Genomic DNA, 19132 nt, shown 5'->3' on the forward strand with positions numbered 1-19132 from the left:
AGGTTATGCATTATTACTATTACTTTACAAATAGACAACAGTTCATTCCAGCACCATTTAAAAAAATGTTTTCTCATTGATCCTTTTTTATGTTTTAATATTCTTTATTTTTTAGAGCAGTTTTAGGTTCATAGCAATATTGAACAGAGGGTTCTGAGATTTCCATTTAGCCCTTACTTAGCCCCATCATCAACATCTGCCACCAGTGTAGTAAATCTTTGCAGTTGATGAACCTACATTGATACATCATTATTATCCAAAGTCTGTAGCTTACATTAGGTTTCACTCTTGGTGCTGTACATTCTGTGGGTTTGAAAAAATATGCAAAGATGTATATCTACCATTATAGTATCATACAGAGTATTCTCACTGCCCTAAAAATGTTCTCTTTGCCTATTCTTCCTCCCTCCCCACAACCTTTAGCAACCCATTGATATTTTGTATTATCTCTATAGTTTTGCTTTTTTCAGAATTTCATATAGTTGGAATCATACAGATTATTATTTTCAGATTACCTTTTTTCATTTAATAATGGGCATTTAAGTTTCCTCCATTTCTTTTGTCTCACTGATCTTTGATGCTTCCTCTATCATTTATTGTATTCATACATTTATGAGGCCAGGAATCTTAACTGCCTCTTTTGTTTCATTAGTTCATTCCCTCCCCTCAACAAGTTCCATTTAATTAGAGTGAGGTAGGATAGCGTACCTGTACAACCACTCTAAAAGGATGTTTTGAGGATTAAAGAAATGATATTAAATGAAGAATATCATGGCACTTTTAACAAGTTGTCAGTGAATGTAAGTTGTTAAGGCAGTGATGAATAATTTCATATTACCTGTTAATAGATGATAAAACTCTTTCCAAAATTGTTTTAGTCATTTCATACATATTTCATTTCTGAGTTAACTGTAGGTATCCCTTACCTCCCTGCTCCACTAAAAATACATCCCAAGACAACTGCAGTAAATTGTATAAGTTAATTTCAAGAAAGACTGGCAGTACTCAGTGTCCCCATTCAGAACCATGGTGTTTCTCTCCATCTGTTCAGGCTCTCCCTTTGTTTTGTAGGTTTACTAATGTTTTCTTCTTAAAGTTTCTGTATGTGTTTTCAGTAAAGCTATTTTTAGGTATTCTGCTCTTTGTTAATATGAGTGGAATCTTTTTTGTGTTACTTTTAAAATGAGTTGTTGCGGGAAGTTACATAGTCTTTTAGCATTTGTTGGTCTCTTTTTTCCCCCTTCATTTTACTTACAGATTATCAGATATTTGAATGTTTTGCTGTTTATTTGTTTGCTTGTGTTTTATCTTTTTTTTTTTTTTCTGAAGATTGATTGCCATTGCTCTTTCATTGAAATGTTCTTTGGTTCCTTTTTCCCCTGACTTTTGTCATTTAGTTAAAAACAGATGACATAGCAAGAATTTACCAACCTAAGCGTTATGCTTTGTCACCCAAGACAACAATAACCTTGGCACATTTACTTGCTGCCCGTGAAGATCTGTCGAAGATCATCAGGACAAGTAGTGGATCCAGCCGGGAGAAGACAGCATGTGCCATTAATAAGGTTGGTTTTTCTTTTAATACAGTGGAGAAAGAATTTATAATAGCCTTGATTGATGTTTTTACAGATTTAATCCATTTTTCATCGCAGTGAACTCTTAGAAAAGAGAATCAGTTTAGGCTTACTAATGTTTTCTATGTGCATGTTTATTTGAATTTCTGTATTCGTGAATCACAGTTTTATCTGAATTAGAGGAATTAAGAATTATTTTTATCAGTATCATTAGCCAGAATTATTTGCCTTCTTTCCAATAATCTTACCATTTTTTGTCAGTAAAAAATCTGTAGGAGTCATTTTGTATACTCACATGTACTCGTTAGATCTTTGGTACAGAGGAAAACGTATGTGCTTTGGAGTCATACAGGTTTGGGTTCACATCCGAACTCTTCTGTTTACTTAGAGAAATCACTTCTGCAATTTAGAAATTGCAAAATCTCTTGGATGTTCCATTTCCTGATTCAGAGTATAGGTCCATTTCTCTGACAGTGGTCTTAAATCAACTCAGAGAGTCTGAATTTTTTCCTTTACAACAGTGGCAGCAGCAATAAGATAATTTAGAATGTTTATATCAGCTTGTCTAGTATATACTCTTCAGTTAGAGCACTCTATGACAAACTTAAGAGCCAAAAGTCAGAAGTATGGGAATTGGGTAATTTTACAATATCAATTCTCAGTGCAGTGAGAAAGGTGTCCTGTAGCAGGAGATGGTTGTATATAAAGTCAGTTTGCTAATTATTGTTAAGTTAGGCACCAGTGCTTGGGCCTTCCTGCTTCCATTTTAGATCAGCCTCCTCTATTCTGAAAGTGTTCTGATTTTAAATATGTTACTTTATATCATGCATCAAGGTCTTTCTGGATCAAGAGTTCTCTTAAGTGATATTGCCCGTCTCTCTTCTGAGTTTGTAATTGATAGTCTAATTATTTGAGGGCAATCTTATTATCAGATCTTGGAACAGCGTCCCTGTATATCCACCAACATTGAATGTTTGGTGGAGAGACCAATGAGGATAACAACCAAGAAAAGCTGCTTTTTGGATTTGGTAATTAGGACATTATTGCCGACTTTATAGTATACTTTGAAGAATATATGTGTACTTTGAAGCTTGTCCAACAGTGAGGAATTTGTACTTTTTTGTCTTCATTTATGATATAAAGTAGTAAAACATGATTTTGATTAGAGGATCAGGAAAGTAGAACACAGCTGATTCATAGGTCATTTTGGCTGAGGCACATTTGGCTTTATCTTTACTGAAAGACACTAGCAGGAAATGATTTGCTTCCTATTGGTCTCTGTTCATGGACATATAAAATAGCTCCTTTCTACAGAAATTTAGGTACTTGAAGCAAACTCTTTCTTAGTTTATCCTGTGAAATACTATGAAGCATGGTTAAGGAAGTATATTGTCTTAATTTTTTTAATAATATAGTAACTAGTATCATTGAAAGTTAGCTTAAGTTTCTCATAAAAAAGGGAATAGTTCATTGAAAATCCTTATAGCTCTTTGCAGTTGATAACCTTCGTCTCTGCCTGTATTACACCCACGTGTTATCATATGTACTTCATACTTTGTTGAAATAAAATGTGCTTAGAAATAGTCTTTTATGAGATAATCTATTACCAAACCAGTGGCAATAGAAAGTCCAGAGTTGTGTGAGTGAATATGGAGTTAAGTTGTATAGGGTATGAAGTTTCTGTACATTGTAAATGTTTTGCTAAAAAGTTTTCTTAGTGTGATGGGTACTACATTTGTTATAAAATTTACTAAAAATGTTTAAACAAGTTCTTAAGTTTCATACATATTCTCTCACACTGTTTAAAAAACAGCACATTGTGAGCAATTTGTCACACATCACTTTTATATTTTCAATATTAGTTCATATTGCCATGTCTGGTACTTTCATGTCCTAAAATATTTGGCTTCTGTTTCTTTATTAGAACAATAACTTCAATGTTGCTTGCATCCTTTAAGTAAATTTTGACTTTTGCAATATTGGAAACTGAAAGAAAATATTTCTTTACACAGGTGCTGATGGGAAGGGTGCCTGACAGGGGAGGACGGCCGAATGAAATTGAACCACCACCCCCTGAGATGCCGCCTTGGCAAAAGAGACAGGAAGGCGGTGGAAGGGGTGGGTGGGGTGGGGGAGGTGGCAGAGGAGGTGGTGGGAGTGGGAGAGGTGGTGGAGGCGGGTGGGGAGGTGGTGGGGGAGGGGGAGGGGGATGGGGCGGGGCCGGGGGAGGGGGTGGTAGAGGAGGAGGTTTCCAAGGCAGGGGAGATTATGGTGGGAGGGGAGATTATGGTGGAAGAGGAGGCTATGGAGGAAGAGGAGGCTATGGTGGAAGAGGTTACGGAGATCCATATGGAGGAGGTGGTGGTGGATATAGAAGATACTAAAAGCCACAAAATTTAGATAGCAGTGCTTACTTCTTGATAGGTACATTAGGCATAGTATTCTAAATAACTACTTGAGTGTCATCTTTGAAGTAAACACCATGTTAGATTCCCTGATGGTATCATTCTTGAATTGGCTTGACTATGTAAAAGAACATTGTTTTATATTACTGTTTGATCTCTTAGACAAAGTGATGATTTTTTCCACACTCTGTGTACTCTTGAGCATGTTCTGTCTTTTTAAAAAAGAAAAAAAATGAGGAAAAAATATTTTTAAAAGTGTAAATATATTATTACCATCAAACTTGGAAAATGGAAAGTATTTTATTGTCATGATTGAATTTAGATTGTTACCTGTATTTTATTCAGGTCTGAGACACATAAATGACCCCACTTGTAGTGGAAAGGAATATAAACTTATTGCCTCATCTGTAGTCCTGTGGCTGTTTTGTATTTGTTAATTCTCTTTTACAAAATAGGAAAAGAGACTGATAATTGTGTTCAGTAAGTTGTCATGACTTGTGTTTTTCTTTTATTCTGAGCAATTCCTCTGGCCAGGTTTCTGTTAAAATTCCAATAATTGAAGCCCAAGTCTATTTTTTGCTACACATATTTATTTTCCAACTGGATTTGAAATCTGTATGATTTTGTTTGACAGAGCAGAATTAAAGACTGAGGTCAGAATTACTGTAAAGGAACAAAGACATGAACCAATTCTACATGGTGTTGTGAGAAAAATTTCTGCAAATTGGTTTCTTCATTTGTGGCATCGCTTTAGGTATCCAAATATTAAAAGGCAGGTTGCTCTGTGCTGTACAGGATTAGGACACTTATATCCAGTTTTATCGATCAAAGGTAGGGCCATGATATCCTTTGGTAATTATGATTCACAGTTAGATTTGGGAAACACAGGGTTACAGGATGTTTAAATGTGATTTGTTGGTTGGAGCAGTCAAAGGCTTGGGAATCAGGAGTTGTGAATTTAAATCATGGCACTAGCCCAGGGTGGGGGCTGTAGGCTTAAATGGCCATAGCTCTCAGAGATTAATTTGTCTTCTTTTTTCAAACGAGGAATGCGACACTTGAGCCTTCTCAGGTTGTTTTATAAAGACCTAAGTACAAGTCCAATTTGTTGAGAGTTTATAGACGCCTGTTGTGAAAGGTGTAAGAAGTGGCCCAAGTAATGCATTTTTCTTATAGTATATAAAGAGAAAAAGATGTAGTCATATAAATTTTTTCAGTTCCACTTTAAAATCTGTAGACTCCTGGTGTAGTAACAACTTTCTGTAGTCTAACCAACTCAAAAGATAGAAAGCTGAGTACCTGTGGACAAATGGATTTGGCAGTGTTACTCTTGTTTTACAGTAAACCCCATGGTAAAATCTAAAATGTTAAAACTTTAAATATTGTGTATACCATAGTCTTGGACATGTCTTTTTCAAGCTAACCCTTCAAAGAAATTTGTTCAGGAGAGGAAAACATAAAATTATTTTATTTGTAAACTTAAAAAAGATTTATATTTATTGAAGAGAGAATTTCATTTGTGATAGTTGAAGAAAAAGTCTTTCCATATAAGGAGCTATGAACTCTGAAAAATGAATAACTTAAAAATATATAAGCAAAGACCGCTGGAGTAAAATATTTCAAAAAATTATTAGTTAAAATATTCATTTAAAAGCTTTAGATTTCTGTATCTTTTCAGGAGCTTTAGTCACTGATACAGAATGGGTTTACAAGTACATTCAGCTTTTTTTTTAATCACTAATGGTAGAAAGATTAGTTTATTAATTTCTGTAGGATTTCTTTGTACCTGCATAGGCTTGCTGTTGGGTTATCTGCTTAAATCTTAACCAAATTTAGCTCTTGGCTCCTGGAATCATGTTCAAGCTGGAACCACTCTTATTTGCACATTCTTAAAAACTTTACTTGAATGAAAAGTAAAGTGGTCCAGACCCTAATATCTTTTTCTTTCCTGTGGGGTGGAGTTTTCATGATAATCTTCTCTTAGCAAAAACTTCTTTTGTAGAAAATTACTCAGTAATATCTAGAATAGCAATAAGGTAATTTGGGGCCTTAATGTTATAGGTCATAATGTGAAAATGCTTTATAAATTGAGTGCAGTCAAATGTAGAGTATGGTGAATGGCACTTATATGCTTCCTGAAATCTAACACTTTTTTCTGTGCTATCTCATCATCATTCTTTTTGCCTAGTTCTTAATTTTATTTTTTCCTGCCACCTCATTTTCCCTCCCCACTTTTCTTCTCCCTGCCTTGGTCTATCCTGTGGTACCTAATAGCACCTATAGACATTATTGGGAGTATCTAGATTAAAGAAGTAACTGATGTCTACCCATGCATAACTACCGCACCGTTACACATAAGCTCTCAAAGATGGAATGAGGTATTTCCTTTTAACCCGTTCCCTTGTTTTTTGCAGATCAAGGAAATCTTGCCTCACTAAACAAAAAAATGTTTTAAACCAAAACTATTTCATTACCTTTTTGTGTGTCAAAAGAAGGTATGGCTAACACCCAAAATATTTGAGATGGTAAATGTTCTGAGCAGTGATGCCATTTGTTCCTTGTCAGGGACACAGGGGTGGAAGTATTTGGAATGGGAATTGGAGACAAAGGAGGGGAGGTAGTTTAGTCTCTCCTCTTAAGGGGCAATTGTTATTGTAACTTGATTATTTTCTATGAAGTGTTGAAGTATTGAATTATTTTCTATGAAGATTTGAAAAGACACAAAAGGCAAAGGAGAAAAGGAAAGATACTTTGCATTTGAATGCAGAGTTCCAAAGCATAGCAAGGAGAGATAAGAAAGCCTTCCTCAGTGATCAATGCAAAGACATAGTAGAGGAAAACAATAGAATGGGAAAGACTAGAGATCTCTTCAAGAAAATTAGAGATACCAAGGGAATATTTCATGCAAAGATGGGCACAATAAAGGATAGAAATGATATGGACCTAACAGAAGTAGAAGATTTTAAGATGTGTTAACAATACACAAAAGAACTATACAAAAAAGATCTTCATGATCCAGATAACCACAATGGTGTGATGACACACCTAGAGCCAGACATCCTGGAATGTGAAGTCAATGGAATGGAATGCCTGGAATGCCTTGGGAAGCATCACTACCAACAAAGGTAGTGAAGGTGATGGAATTCCAGCTGAGCTATTTTAAATACTAAAAGATGATGCTGTTAAAGTGTTGCAGTCAATATGCCAGCAAGTTTGGAAAACTCAGCAGTGGCCACAGACTGGAAAAGGTCAGTTTTTATTCCAATCCCAAAGAAAGGTAATGCCAAAGAATGTTCAAACTACTGCACAATTGCACTCATCCTACACACTAGCAAAGTAATGCTGAAAATTCTCCAAGCCAGGCTTCAACAACACATGAACCATGAAATTCCAGATGTGCAAGGTGGATTTAGAAAAGGCAGACGAACCAGACGTCAAATTGACAACATCCGTTGGATCATAGAAAAAGCCAGAGAGTTCCAGAAAAACATCTGCTTTATTGATTACGCCAAAGCCTTTGACTGCGTGCTGCTGCTGCTGCTAAGTTGTCTCAGTCGTTTCCAACTCTGTGCGACCACATAGACGGAAGCCCAGCAGGCTCCCCCGTCCCTGGGATTCTCCAGGCAAGAACACTGGAGTGGGTTGCCATTTCCTTCTCCAATGCAGAAAAGTGAAAGTGAAGTCACTCAGTCCTGTCCGACTCTTCGTGACCCCATGGACTGTAGCCTACCAGGCTCCTCTGTCCATGGGATTTCCCAGGCAAGAGTACTGGAGTGGGGTGCCATTGCCTTCTCCGTTTGACTGGGTGGAGCACAACAAACTGTGGAAAATTATTCAAGAGATGGGAATACCAGACCACCTGACCTGCCTTCTGAGAAATCCATATGCAGGTCAAGAAGCAACAGTTAGAACTGGACATGGAACAACAGACTGGTTCCAAATAGGAAAAGGAGTACGTCAAGGCTGTATATTGTCACCCTGCTTATTTAACTTATATGCAGAGTACATCATAAGAAATGCTGGACTGGATGAAGCACAAGCTGGAATCAAGATGGCTGGGAGAAATATCAATAACCTCGGATATGCAGATGACACCACCCTTATGGCAGAAAGTGAACAGGAACTAAAAAGCCTGTTGAAGAAAGTGAAAGAGGAGAATGAAAAAGTTGGGTTAAAACCCAACATTCAGAAAACTAAGATCATGGCATCTGGTCCCATCACTTCATGGCAAATAGATAGGGAAACAATGGAAACAGTGACAGACTTTATTTTCTTGGGCTCCAAAATCACTCCAGATGGTGATTGCAACCATGAGATTAAAAGATGCTTACTCCTTGGAAGGAAAGTTAGGACCAACCTAGACAGCATATTAAAAAGCAGAGACATTACTTTGCCAGCAAAGGTCCATAGTCAAAGCTATGGTTTTTCCAGTGGTCATGTATGGATGTGAGAGTTGGACTGTGAAGAAAGCTGAGCACCGAAGAGCTGATGCTTTTGAACTGTGGTGTTGAAGAAGACTCTTGAGGGTCCCTTGGACTGCAAGGAGATCCAACTAGTCCATCCTAAAGGAAATCAGTCCTGGGTGTTCTTTGGAGAGACTGATGTTGAAGCTGAAACTCCTCAAGGCTTGACTTAGGCTACCTGATGTGAAGAACTGACTCATTTGAAAAGACCCTGATGCTGGGAGATTGAAGGCCTGAGGAAAAGGGGATGAGAGAGGATGAGATGGTTGGATGGCATCACTAACTCAATGGACGTGAGTATAAGTAAGCTCTGGGAGTTGGTGATGGACAGGGAAGCCTGGCATGCTGCAGTCCATGGGGTCGCAAGAGTTGGACACGACTGAGGGACTCAACTGAACTGAACTGATTAATGCATTCCACTATGGAGTGTGAGTGACTAGAGTCCATCCCCCTGTTCCCCTTCTTTGGTCTAGTTAAACAAAAGTTGCCTGGGGATTAAGGAAAATTCATGGCTATCTTTAATTACTCTAAATGATCAGTAATCATGAGCACAAATGAATTGCTCTGGGTGATCTGTACACTAGATTGAACAATCCTTTACCAGTTCCATCCACAGTTTCAAAGTTTCTCTTTTCTTGCTAGTTTTCTTAGAATTGTGGATTTAAAGATGAAAGCCATAGAGAAATGACCACCTCAGACTTGTCTCCTTCATGTTAAGTGTTTATAGACTTAATATTTGGGGATCATATTTGGAGATCACTGTCATTATGGAATAAGGTGGGAAATGATTGAATATTTCTGTATGTTACTAGTTCATGTTACATATTTAGAAAAATGTATACTGAGTAATTAGTTGCTTTGCTTTTCCTTTCAGGACGCCTGGTTTGGTTAATAGAATTAGGGAGTGGTCTCAGCTGTTGATTATAGTAAAAATTCAGATGATGCATCTACATGTTTATGAACTAGAAGAAACACAGGACATCTTTGTTGTAGGGAGTCTACTGTCTTTTATCATATAAATATTACACAAAAACTTACATTAGGTATCAAAAAAAAAACCCACCTTTACAATCTGTACATTTGTTTTTTTTTCTTGCAGTTCTTTTACATTATACATCTTTAAACGGAAATTCACAAGTGCCCAGTAAAACAGCAAATCAATTACCAAAGAAAAGAAGTGACACTGTTGTTAATGAAACAAGATTTGTCCCTGTTTTGACTGATAAATATATGCCCAAAGTTATTTCAAGTTGATACAAGATACACAAATTTGTACTGTAGGCTTGACAAAAAATTTGTTCCAGATTATTTCTGTAGACTCCACTAATCCCACATTGCTCAGAGCAAATAATACTGATTTATACACTGTAGTTCTTTGGCCCTTGCTGGACTGTAAAGACTTGTGGAGAAACTACTGCTTCCTGTCCATTTCAGTGATAAATTCTGGAAGGCCTGAGACCTTCTAGCCATGTTAATTAGACTGCCATGTTAATTAGACTAAGGAGACGGTGACCTTTTGAATTCCTCTAGATTACAAATTATTTACATACACTAACCTGGGCTCTGTATTTTGGATGGGATATAAGAGTGAAAAAAATTCAATGGTGTTTTATAACTCCGCATAAAGAAATTGAGCTCTACTGTCTTTGGTTTGTATCAGAGGAGATGAATAAGTAAAGTATTTTAAGGATAACTGTAAACTCATTTGTTCGATATAAGGTAAGTAGCAAAGTACTTTATACACGATTATATACCAAGTAGTGGACCTAAACAGCCCTGCCATGGGGATTTCTGAGTTTGGATGTAGAAAAAGGTAAATTTGTGTGTACAGTGCTTTTTTAAAACACTAAACACTAAGTGAAAGCTAGTCATTTGCTTTTTCACTAAAGCTCAGTACAAGGGGGTATGCAAATGGGAACTGGTCTTTCATGAAAGAAACTTCTTAAATGGTCTGAATCCTCCCAGGAAACTATACTGCATATATAGTTTGTTTCTGACTAAGACTTGGTGTTGCCAGTTTGGAACTTTTGGTTGTTGAGATTATATTCTTGGCAGTTAGTCAGCTTGTGTATGAATTTTAAGTTAGCTCGGCATCAGGCATCCAAGCATGGAAGGTTAAGTTCATGGGCAAAAGAAAAGGATCATACGAATTTTTTTAGAGAGAAATAGAGGCTGACAGAGAAGTTTGTGGACAGTTGCCCAGATAATTAATTGAGCCCATTTATCATTAACCTTCATTAATAGAAAACTCACAGGACTCTTGTGATTTTGCCAAACAATATAATTTACATTATAAGTAATTTCTTATATTGTAACAAACTGAACTTTGTGAATTTGTATAGATGACCAAAAGTCTAAATCACTTCCACATCTGAAGGAGAAAACAGAATTCCAAGCCACATGCATGTCTGATGTTGTATATATACAATATGTACATATGTACATGCTGTCAGCTATTATTGAAACCTCTCATCCAGTTAGCTTATTCTAAATAGTATTAATAGTGAAGACAGTACAAGCACAAATTCAGTTCAAAAAAGTTACTTCAAAAGAAATGGCACATGTAAGTTAAACAGACTTTTTTTAAAAAAGGTATAAATTCTTAATTATATCCATTGTAGATTATGTAAGGGGCAAATGTTTGTGTTATATTTATTTTAGCCAATTAGCCAGCCATGTATGAGGTGGTAATAGCCACGTTTCCAGGTACTTAATTTGGCTATTTTATCATGATTGTGAGACTAAAATTGAGTTGACTTGTAATTGGATGATGTCATGTTGTTTAATAGCTCCTTCCTGCCCCCCACCCCCAAATTTATGGCTACATCTCTAGAAGTTCTCTTCTAGATAGATATCCTTCTTTGTGTAAGAATATAGTGAGGAAGGAAGGGAAAAGGCAAATTGATTAGATCTGAGGTAGTGAAGTGGGAACCAGATTCGTAAAGAATGCTGAAATACAGAGGAAGTGATTTTCCTTTTGGAATGTGGGTATTTTTCCATCATAAGCAAGTTTTGGATGGAACAATGCCTCAGAAAAAGCCAGGGAAGGAAACATTCATTTTCCAGGGATTTTAGTTCTAAGGAAGAAGCAGCTGGACAGGTCATGTAGAAGAAGCTACCTTGTCAGAAAACTATAGTCATGTTTTTACCATGCTTTTGATATTAGTCCCAAGGGGAGAAAAAGTTTGTGGAATGAATGGCAAATATTTTGCATTCTTCAGCTTTCCTCCCTTTGATTCAACTGACTGGAAGAGAAAACCTTACTGCACAGTAAGAATCTTTTAAGTAAAAAAGTAGCTCCTTTTCTTTAAAGTACCCCTTTTTAAAGCCAGTCAGTCTAAGGTTCTCCGGGTCTTTGTGTTGAGGTTTAGGAAATGAGATCTCTGATATACTCTACAGTTTGTGTTTCTTGAGTTTCTGAGCTAAGAACAGTCACCCTGCTCCATCTGAGCCAATACATGATTGTTTCTTGCAAGTTGGAGGGTTTCTATCTTCTTTTGTGCATATTTCAGTTGGATCTTTAGAGCATTATTATTTGCTTTCAGGGTATTTATTTCCTAAAAGAAAAGGAGAATGAGGTATGTTAATAAAGCAGCAATAAATGGCAGATTAGTTACATCAGGAGTACTACACTTGACTGGCATCTTTTCACTGTAGCTGCGAAACTGTTTTCAAGGTAGTTATTTTGCCCTGAATAAAAGCTCAGTTAAATACTTATCAAATGATCATGTGTATCAGTTTTATTATATCACATCTTTGTTATATCAAAGATGTGAGTGGCTAACAGGCAGAATAAACCATTCATGGGCAATAGATGGATAATAAGAAAATCTTTGAATATTGTATAGCAGACCAAAATATGGCAGAAAAAGCCTTGGTCAGGTTTGAGGTATGAAAGCAATGACTTTGGAATATACTCTGTGCTATTACAGTTCACATAGGAAATTACATACATTATCACGTACTACATATTTTCTTCTCCAAATCATTGAAAACTAACAGACTTGATAAAGGAGAGAATTTTATCCCATCCCCTTAAACTGGGATTTAATTATCTAATTTGCAGTGATTTGGTTATAGAGGCAGCCATTGATTCCAATGTTACAAATAGAAATTCAGTTTTTATATGGCTGAGTAATATTTCATTGTGCGTATGTATTGATATATGTATATGCATTTACACACACATCTTTATCAAGTCATCTGTTGATGGGCACACAGGTTGCTTCCATATCTTGACTATTTAATACTGCAGACACTGGGGTGCATGTATCTCTTTGAATTAGTGTTTTCATTTTCTTTGGATATATACCCAGGAGTGGAATTACTAATCAAATGGTAGTTCTTTTTTCAGTCTTTTGAGAAATCGCCATAGTGTTTTCTGTAGTGGCTATACCAATTTTCATTCCTACCAACTGTGTACAAGGATTCCTTATTTCTGCACATCTTCACCAGCACTTGTTATTTTCTTGATCACAGTCATTCTAACAGGTATGAGATGATACCTCATTGTGGTTTTGATTTTCACTTCTCTGATTAGTGACATGGAACATCTTTTCATGTTCCTATCAGCCATTTGTATGTTTTGGGGAAAAAACCTATTTAGTTCTGGTTTTTAGATTTTGTTGTTGGTATTGAGTTGTATGAGTTATTTACATATTTTAAAGAACCCCTTATTGGATATATCATTTGCAAATATCTTCTCCCATGCAATAGGTTACCTTTTCATTTTATTGATGGTTTCCTTACTATGCAAAAGCTTAGTTAATGTAGTCCCATTTGTTGATGTTTGGTTTTGGTGTCATGTCCAAAAATTCACTGCCAAAGACCAATGAGAAAGAGCTGCTTCCCTACTTTTTTTTTCCCCTAGGAGTTTCATAGTATCAGGCCTCATGTTTGTCTCTGATCCATTCTGAGTTAATTTTTATGAGAGGTGTAAGATGGGGGTCGAATTTCATTGCTCTGCATGTGCTGATCCAGTTTTCCCAACACTATTTGTGAAGAGACTATCCTTTTTGCCTTGGGTGGTGCTCTGGGCTCTGTTGTCAAGTATTAGTTCACTGTATCAGTTCAGTTCAGTCGCTCAGTCGTGTCTGACTCTTTGCGACCCCATGAATCACAGCATGCCAGGCCTCCCTGTCCATCACCAACTCCCGGAGTTCACTCAGATTCACGTCCATCGAGTCAGTCATGCCATCCAGCCATCTCATCCTCTGTCGTCCCCTTCTCCTGCCCCCAATCCCTCCCAGCATCAAAGTCTTTTCCAATGAGTCAACTCTTCGCATGAGGTGGCCAAAGTATTGGAGTTTCAGCTTTAGCATCATTCCTTCCAAAGAAATCCCAAGGCTGATCTCCTTCAGAATGGACTGGTTGGATCTCCTTGCAGTCCAAAGGACTCTCAAGAGTCTTCTCCAACACCACAGTTCAAAGGCATCAATTCTTCAGCACTCAGCCTTCTTCACAGTCCAACTCTCACATCCATACATGACCACAGGAAAAACCATAGCCTTGACTAGACGGACCTTAGTCAGCAAAGTAATGTCTCTGCTTTTGAATATGCTATCTAGGTTGGTCATAACTTTTCTTCCAAGGACTAAGCATCTTTTAATTTCTTGGCTGCAGTCACCATCTGCAGTGATTTACACAGGTTTAATTCTGGGCTGTTGTCAGTTCCACTGGTCTATGTGTCTGTTTTTGTGCCAGTACCATAGTGTTTTTACTACTGTAGCTTTGTAGTATATAACTTGAAATTAGGAAGTGTGGTACCTCCAGCTTCTTTCATCAGGATTACTTAGGTTATTCATAGTCTTCTGTTGTTCCATACAAATGTTAGGACTCTTTTTCTCTTTCTGTGAAGAATTCATTGGTATTCTGATTCAATCTGTAGATTGCTTTGAGTAGTATGGGCATTTTAACAGTCCTTTTAAAAAATTGACTTTATTTACAATGTCATGTTAGTTTCTGCTATAAGCAAAGTGATTCGGTTATACACATATATATTCTTTTTTATATTCTTTTCCATTATGGTTTGTCACTGGATATTGACTATAATGCTCTGTGCTACACAGTAGGACCTTGTTGTTTATCTAATCTATATGTAATAGTTTACACCTGTTAATTCCAAACTTCCATCCCATCCTTCCCCCACCCTCTCCCTTGGCAACCACAGGTCTGTTCTCTTATGTTTATAGGTCTTCTCTGTTTCATGGATAAATTCATTTAGGTCATATTTTAGACACCACTGCTGCTGCTAAGTTGCTTCAGTCGTGTCCAACTCTGCAACCCCATAGGTGGCAGCCCACCAGGCTCCCCCGTCCCTGGAATTCTCCAGGCAAGAACACTGGAGTGGGTTGCCATTTCCTTCTCCAGTGCATGAAAGTGAAGTTGCTCAGTCGTGTCTGACTCTTCACGACCCGATGGACTGCAGCTTACCAGGCTCCTCGGCCCATGGGATTTTCCAGGCAAGAGTACTGGAGTGGGTTGCCATTGCCTTCTCCATTAGATGCCACATATAAGTGAAATTTTTGTTTTTCTGACTGACTTCATTTAGCTATGATAATCTTTAGGTCCATCCAAATAGCATTACACACACCCACACACACCCCCATCTTTATCCATTTCTCTGTCAATGGATACTTAGGTTGCTTCCAGGACCTGTTATAAGTAGTGCTGCTGTAAGGTGGTACTTCATTGCAGTTTTGATTTTCATTTCTCTAATAATTGTCTCATGATGGTGAGCATCTTTTCATTTGCCTGTTGGGCATCTGTATGTCTTCCTTGAAAGAATTTAGGTCCTCTGCCAGACATTTCAACAGTCTTAATTCTTCTATCCATGAACACAGCATGTCTTTCCGTTTGTGTCCTGGGTTTCTTTCTTCAAAGTCTTTTGTTTTCCTTGTATAAATCTTTCATTTCCTTGGTTAAATTTATTCCTCAATATTTTGTTTCTGATGCTATTGGAAACAGGGAAGTTCTTTTTCAGATGTTTCATCCTTAGTGTGTAGAAACACAACTGATTTCTGTAAGCTGGTTTTGTATCCTGCAGTTTAACTGAAAATGTTAGCTGCAACAGTTTTGTTTGTTGATGTTTAATCTTTGGGGTTTTTCTATATATGGACTCATCATCTGCAAGTAGTGACACTTTTGCTGTTACTTTTCTGATTTGGATGCTTTATTTTCTTGTCTTGCCTAATTGCTTTAGCTAAGACTTTCAGTACTTGAAAAAGTGGTGAGAGTGGGCATCTTCGTCTTGTTCTTAGTCTTGGTAGAAAAGCTTTGAAATTTTCTCCACTGAGTATAATGTTAGCTGTCAGTTATATATGGCCCTTACTATGTTGAGGTATATTCCTTTTATCCAGTCTGAGCAGGGTTTTTATCATGAAAGAATGTTGTATTCTGTCAAATGTTTTTTGCATCTGTTGAGATGACCACATGATTTTTCTTTGATTTTACTAATGTGATACAGTACATATATTGATTTGCATATGTTGAACTGTCTTTGCATCCTAAGAAATAAATCCCATTTTTCATAGTGTATAGCATCTTTTTGATGTGTTCTTAAAAAAATCAGGTTGCTAATATTTTGTTGAGAATTTTTGCATGTATACTTGCCAGTAACATAGGTCTGTAGTTTGTGTTTCTTAGTGTTCTTATCTGACTTTGGTATTAGGGTAAAACTACCCTGATGGTTTGAAAGTATTCTGTTTTTTAGGCGGCTTTTAAGAAGGACCAGTGTTAATTCTTTGAGTGTTGGGTAGAATTTGCCAGTGAAGCCGTCTGATCCTGGGTTCTCTGTGTTGGGAGGATTTTGACTACTGAGTCAATGCCTTTGCTTGTTATTGGTCTGTTTAGATTTTGTTTTTTTCTGGATTCAGTCTTGGTCATTTCTGAAAATTTATACATTTGTTCTAGATTATCTAATATGGTGGCATATTCATAAGTTTCTTATGGGTCTGTGGATTTGTGCAGTAACAGCTGTAATGTTGCCTTTTGTTTTTTTAATTTTACATATTGAAGCTTCTCTGTTTTTCTTAGTGTGAATAAAGGTTTGGCAGTTTCACCTTTGGTTAGTGGGCCTGAAGTTTTGGTTCATGATGGTGCAACTTTTTTTTTTTTAAGGCAAACAGTCTTGCTTAAATGATTATTCACAACTGTCAATTTTGTTCACCTTTTTTTTTTTTTTCTGGTCTCTCTTTTTCTTCCTGATAGCAGTGAATCAGCATGGAGTAGGCTAACCAACTCCCTTGGCTTCACAGCCCTCTCTGAGGTCCTGTGTAGTACTTTGTGAAGGCCAGGTGGGTAGAAGTCTACTGGGTGTTGTGGTATAAGATGCACAGTCACTTTTGTTTATGAATGACCAATATGGTTGTAAATAAAAGGGGAGATTTAAAAAGGAGTGACACACACTACCATGATGCCAGCATCCCTGGGTTTTGAGACTTTGATTCTCGTGTTCTTACCTTGCTTATACTGTACTGATTACCCCCCAAAATATGGGGGTGAGCTGAGATACATGAGTTACTTATCATCGTAAATTACCTAGATAGCTGTCTGTTAGCTACTACGTAGTACTGAGTATTTGCTATGTGCAGGGTAACTGTGTTGTTTAGTCATGTCAGACTCTTTTGCAACCCCACGGGACTTCAGCCTGCCAGATTCTTCTTGCCTGAGAAAGCCCATTGACAGAGGAGTGGGGTGGATTGCAATTTCCTTCTCGAAGGGATCGTTCTGACCCACAGATCAAACCTTCATCTCCTGCATTGGCAGGCGGATTTTCACTGAGCCACCAGGGAAGCCCCAGGTACTGTGTTACATGATGATAGAGGTGGGTATAGTATCAGACGGGTGATTTGAATCTAAGAGGCATTGTATTTTCTGTTGTCCTCAGCTGGTTTAGAGGTATAAATATACTTATTGGCAGTCCACTCCAGTATTCTTGCCTAGGGAATCCTGTGGACAGAGGAGCCTGGTGGGCTGCTGTCCATAGGGTCGCATAGAGTCAGACACAACTGAAGCAACTTAGCAGCAGCAACAGCAGCATACTTACAATATTAATATGTATTATACATTATTTTAATATTACATATTTTAAATACTCTAAGACAAGGATAAAAATAGAGTTTACATGCTCTGGTATTACTGGGTGGGAATTAGTTCTGGACCTAACTCACTTATCTGAAATCTTTCTACCACTCACTCCTTGCAGCAAGAAGTCATTGTTGCTACCTACATTACTCCTTTTCATGGGCATGTAAAATGTCAGGATCTGAAGCAAGCTGTAGAGAGCATGGACAGCTTCTGGCTCTCTGTATTTTAGAGAGGACCAAACAGGTCACAGAGTGTAATAGCAGCAGTAAGAAATAGTTTGGATTAGGAGCCCAGATGTTTGTCACCAAGACTGAGATTCTTTCTACTCTATCAAGTTCACTTTTCAAAGTTTCTTTCATTGTTCTTAAAAGTTGATTCTGGCCATTTTACCCCTAGGGAGAGCTCAGGGTAGCCCACATTGTGCCACCTTCTGTTTCTTAAAGCATGTCCTAAATATTCTGAGTGAGAGTACTTTTCATCTGGAAAATCAAGTGTGTGCCTCCTAATATTATGTTCTTTGTTCTAGGCACCAAACCAAGAGTTTCACAGACATCATCTAACTTGTTTCTTTGATTCAGTTCCTGGGGGTCTAACAGGGAAGGTGCAACACTGAGGACCAGGTAGGGAGTCCTGAAACCCTAATGTTGATTTTGTGTTTGTACTGATAGGCCTCCAAAAACACATTGCTGACCTTGATGTTCTGGGCGTAAAAAGCAGACAGGCCTTCTCCCCTTTAGCTCCAACATTATCATTCACCTTATTAATGTGTCCTTGCAATCTCTAAAATGACTAAGTTACCTATCTTTGATAAGAAACTACCATCCCATTACAAGAGGTCTAACCAGCTCTCACTCTGAGCTTTGTATTCTACACAAAAAGAAGTACATTAGTGATGACCCTACAGAATTATTTGGACAATGACCTGCTGTCTCCAGTTGTCCTAGCTCCTACTTTCCTTCCTTTTTTAACCTTACTGTGTCTTTCCTCATGCCTCTGTTACATACATTATAATTAGGACATTATGAGCCTAATAGGAAAAAGAAAACTCTTGGTACCACAGCTGTTACCAATTAATAGATTATATTGCTATATGTAATAATCAACTGTGCCTTTCCAGCTACTGTTGATTTAGCTATTCTAATGTATAAATATATAAATCAGTACATCTCCTTAAGTTTTAGAGGAAAGCTCCCTCATTTTACATTAAGGAGAAGGCTTTCTGTGCAGTGAGCTAAATAGTCTTTTGATAGCATGATGTTCACCTCCCTTGTTTTAAGAATATGCCGAGGTAACCTTCATGAAGTACTCCCCTCCGCGAACATAACTCTGAATAATGTAACAAAGACTTCTAGGGAGGGAAGATTTAGGCGACTTGCTTTCAAGTCTGGAGAAAGGGTGTGGTGTTACCACAGTAAAGCTGATCGGTAGAAACTGGTTTTCCTCAAGGAGCCTGCTGTGAACAGAGCTTTGGACCTTGGTACCAGCACTTTGAGACTGTAACTTTATGGCAACAGGGAGCCCTGTCTATCCTGTCCTAGATATGTAATGCGAACCAGGGCCCTCATTGGTTTCTTTGAGACAAAGCAGAATCCTTTTCTTACCC

At 37.5% G+C, this 19132-nt stretch overlaps 2 protein-coding genes across 5 annotated transcripts in view; one reads left to right on the forward strand and one right to left on the reverse strand.

Annotated features, from left to right (window-relative positions):
• Window positions 1-4463, forward strand: part of FAM98B (family with sequence similarity 98 member B) — a 109692-nt gene extending 105229 nt beyond the window's left edge. For 2 of the 3 annotated variants that reach the window (XM_069596023.1, XM_069596022.1), the window contains exons 9-10: window positions 1398-1565; window positions 3587-4463. In XM_069596023.1, coding sequence (XP_069452124.1) covers window positions 1398-1565; window positions 3587-3958 — 540 coding nt within the window. In that variant the 3' untranslated portion in view covers window positions 3959-4463. Of the gene's footprint in view, window positions 1-1397; window positions 1570-3586 lie in introns of all 3 variants that reach the window. The other variant, XM_069596024.1, reaches the window with a different exon arrangement.
• A 4683-nt stretch (window positions 4464-9146) lies between these two features.
• RASGRP1 (RAS guanyl releasing protein 1) overlaps window positions 9147-19132 on the reverse strand; it is a 178666-nt gene continuing 168680 nt past the window's right edge. For both annotated transcript variants that reach the window (XM_069596015.1, XM_069596014.1), the window contains one exon: window positions 9147-11999. In XM_069596015.1, coding sequence (XP_069452116.1) covers window positions 11865-11999 — 135 coding nt within the window. In that variant the 3' untranslated portion in view covers window positions 9147-11864. The remainder of the gene's footprint in view (window positions 12000-19132) is intronic.

This window comes from Ovis canadensis, chromosome 7, assembly GCF_042477335.2.
Source record: "Ovis canadensis isolate MfBH-ARS-UI-01 breed Bighorn chromosome 7, ARS-UI_OviCan_v2, whole genome shotgun sequence".
Classification (NCBI taxonomy): Eukaryota; Metazoa; Chordata; class Mammalia; order Artiodactyla; family Bovidae; genus Ovis; species Ovis canadensis.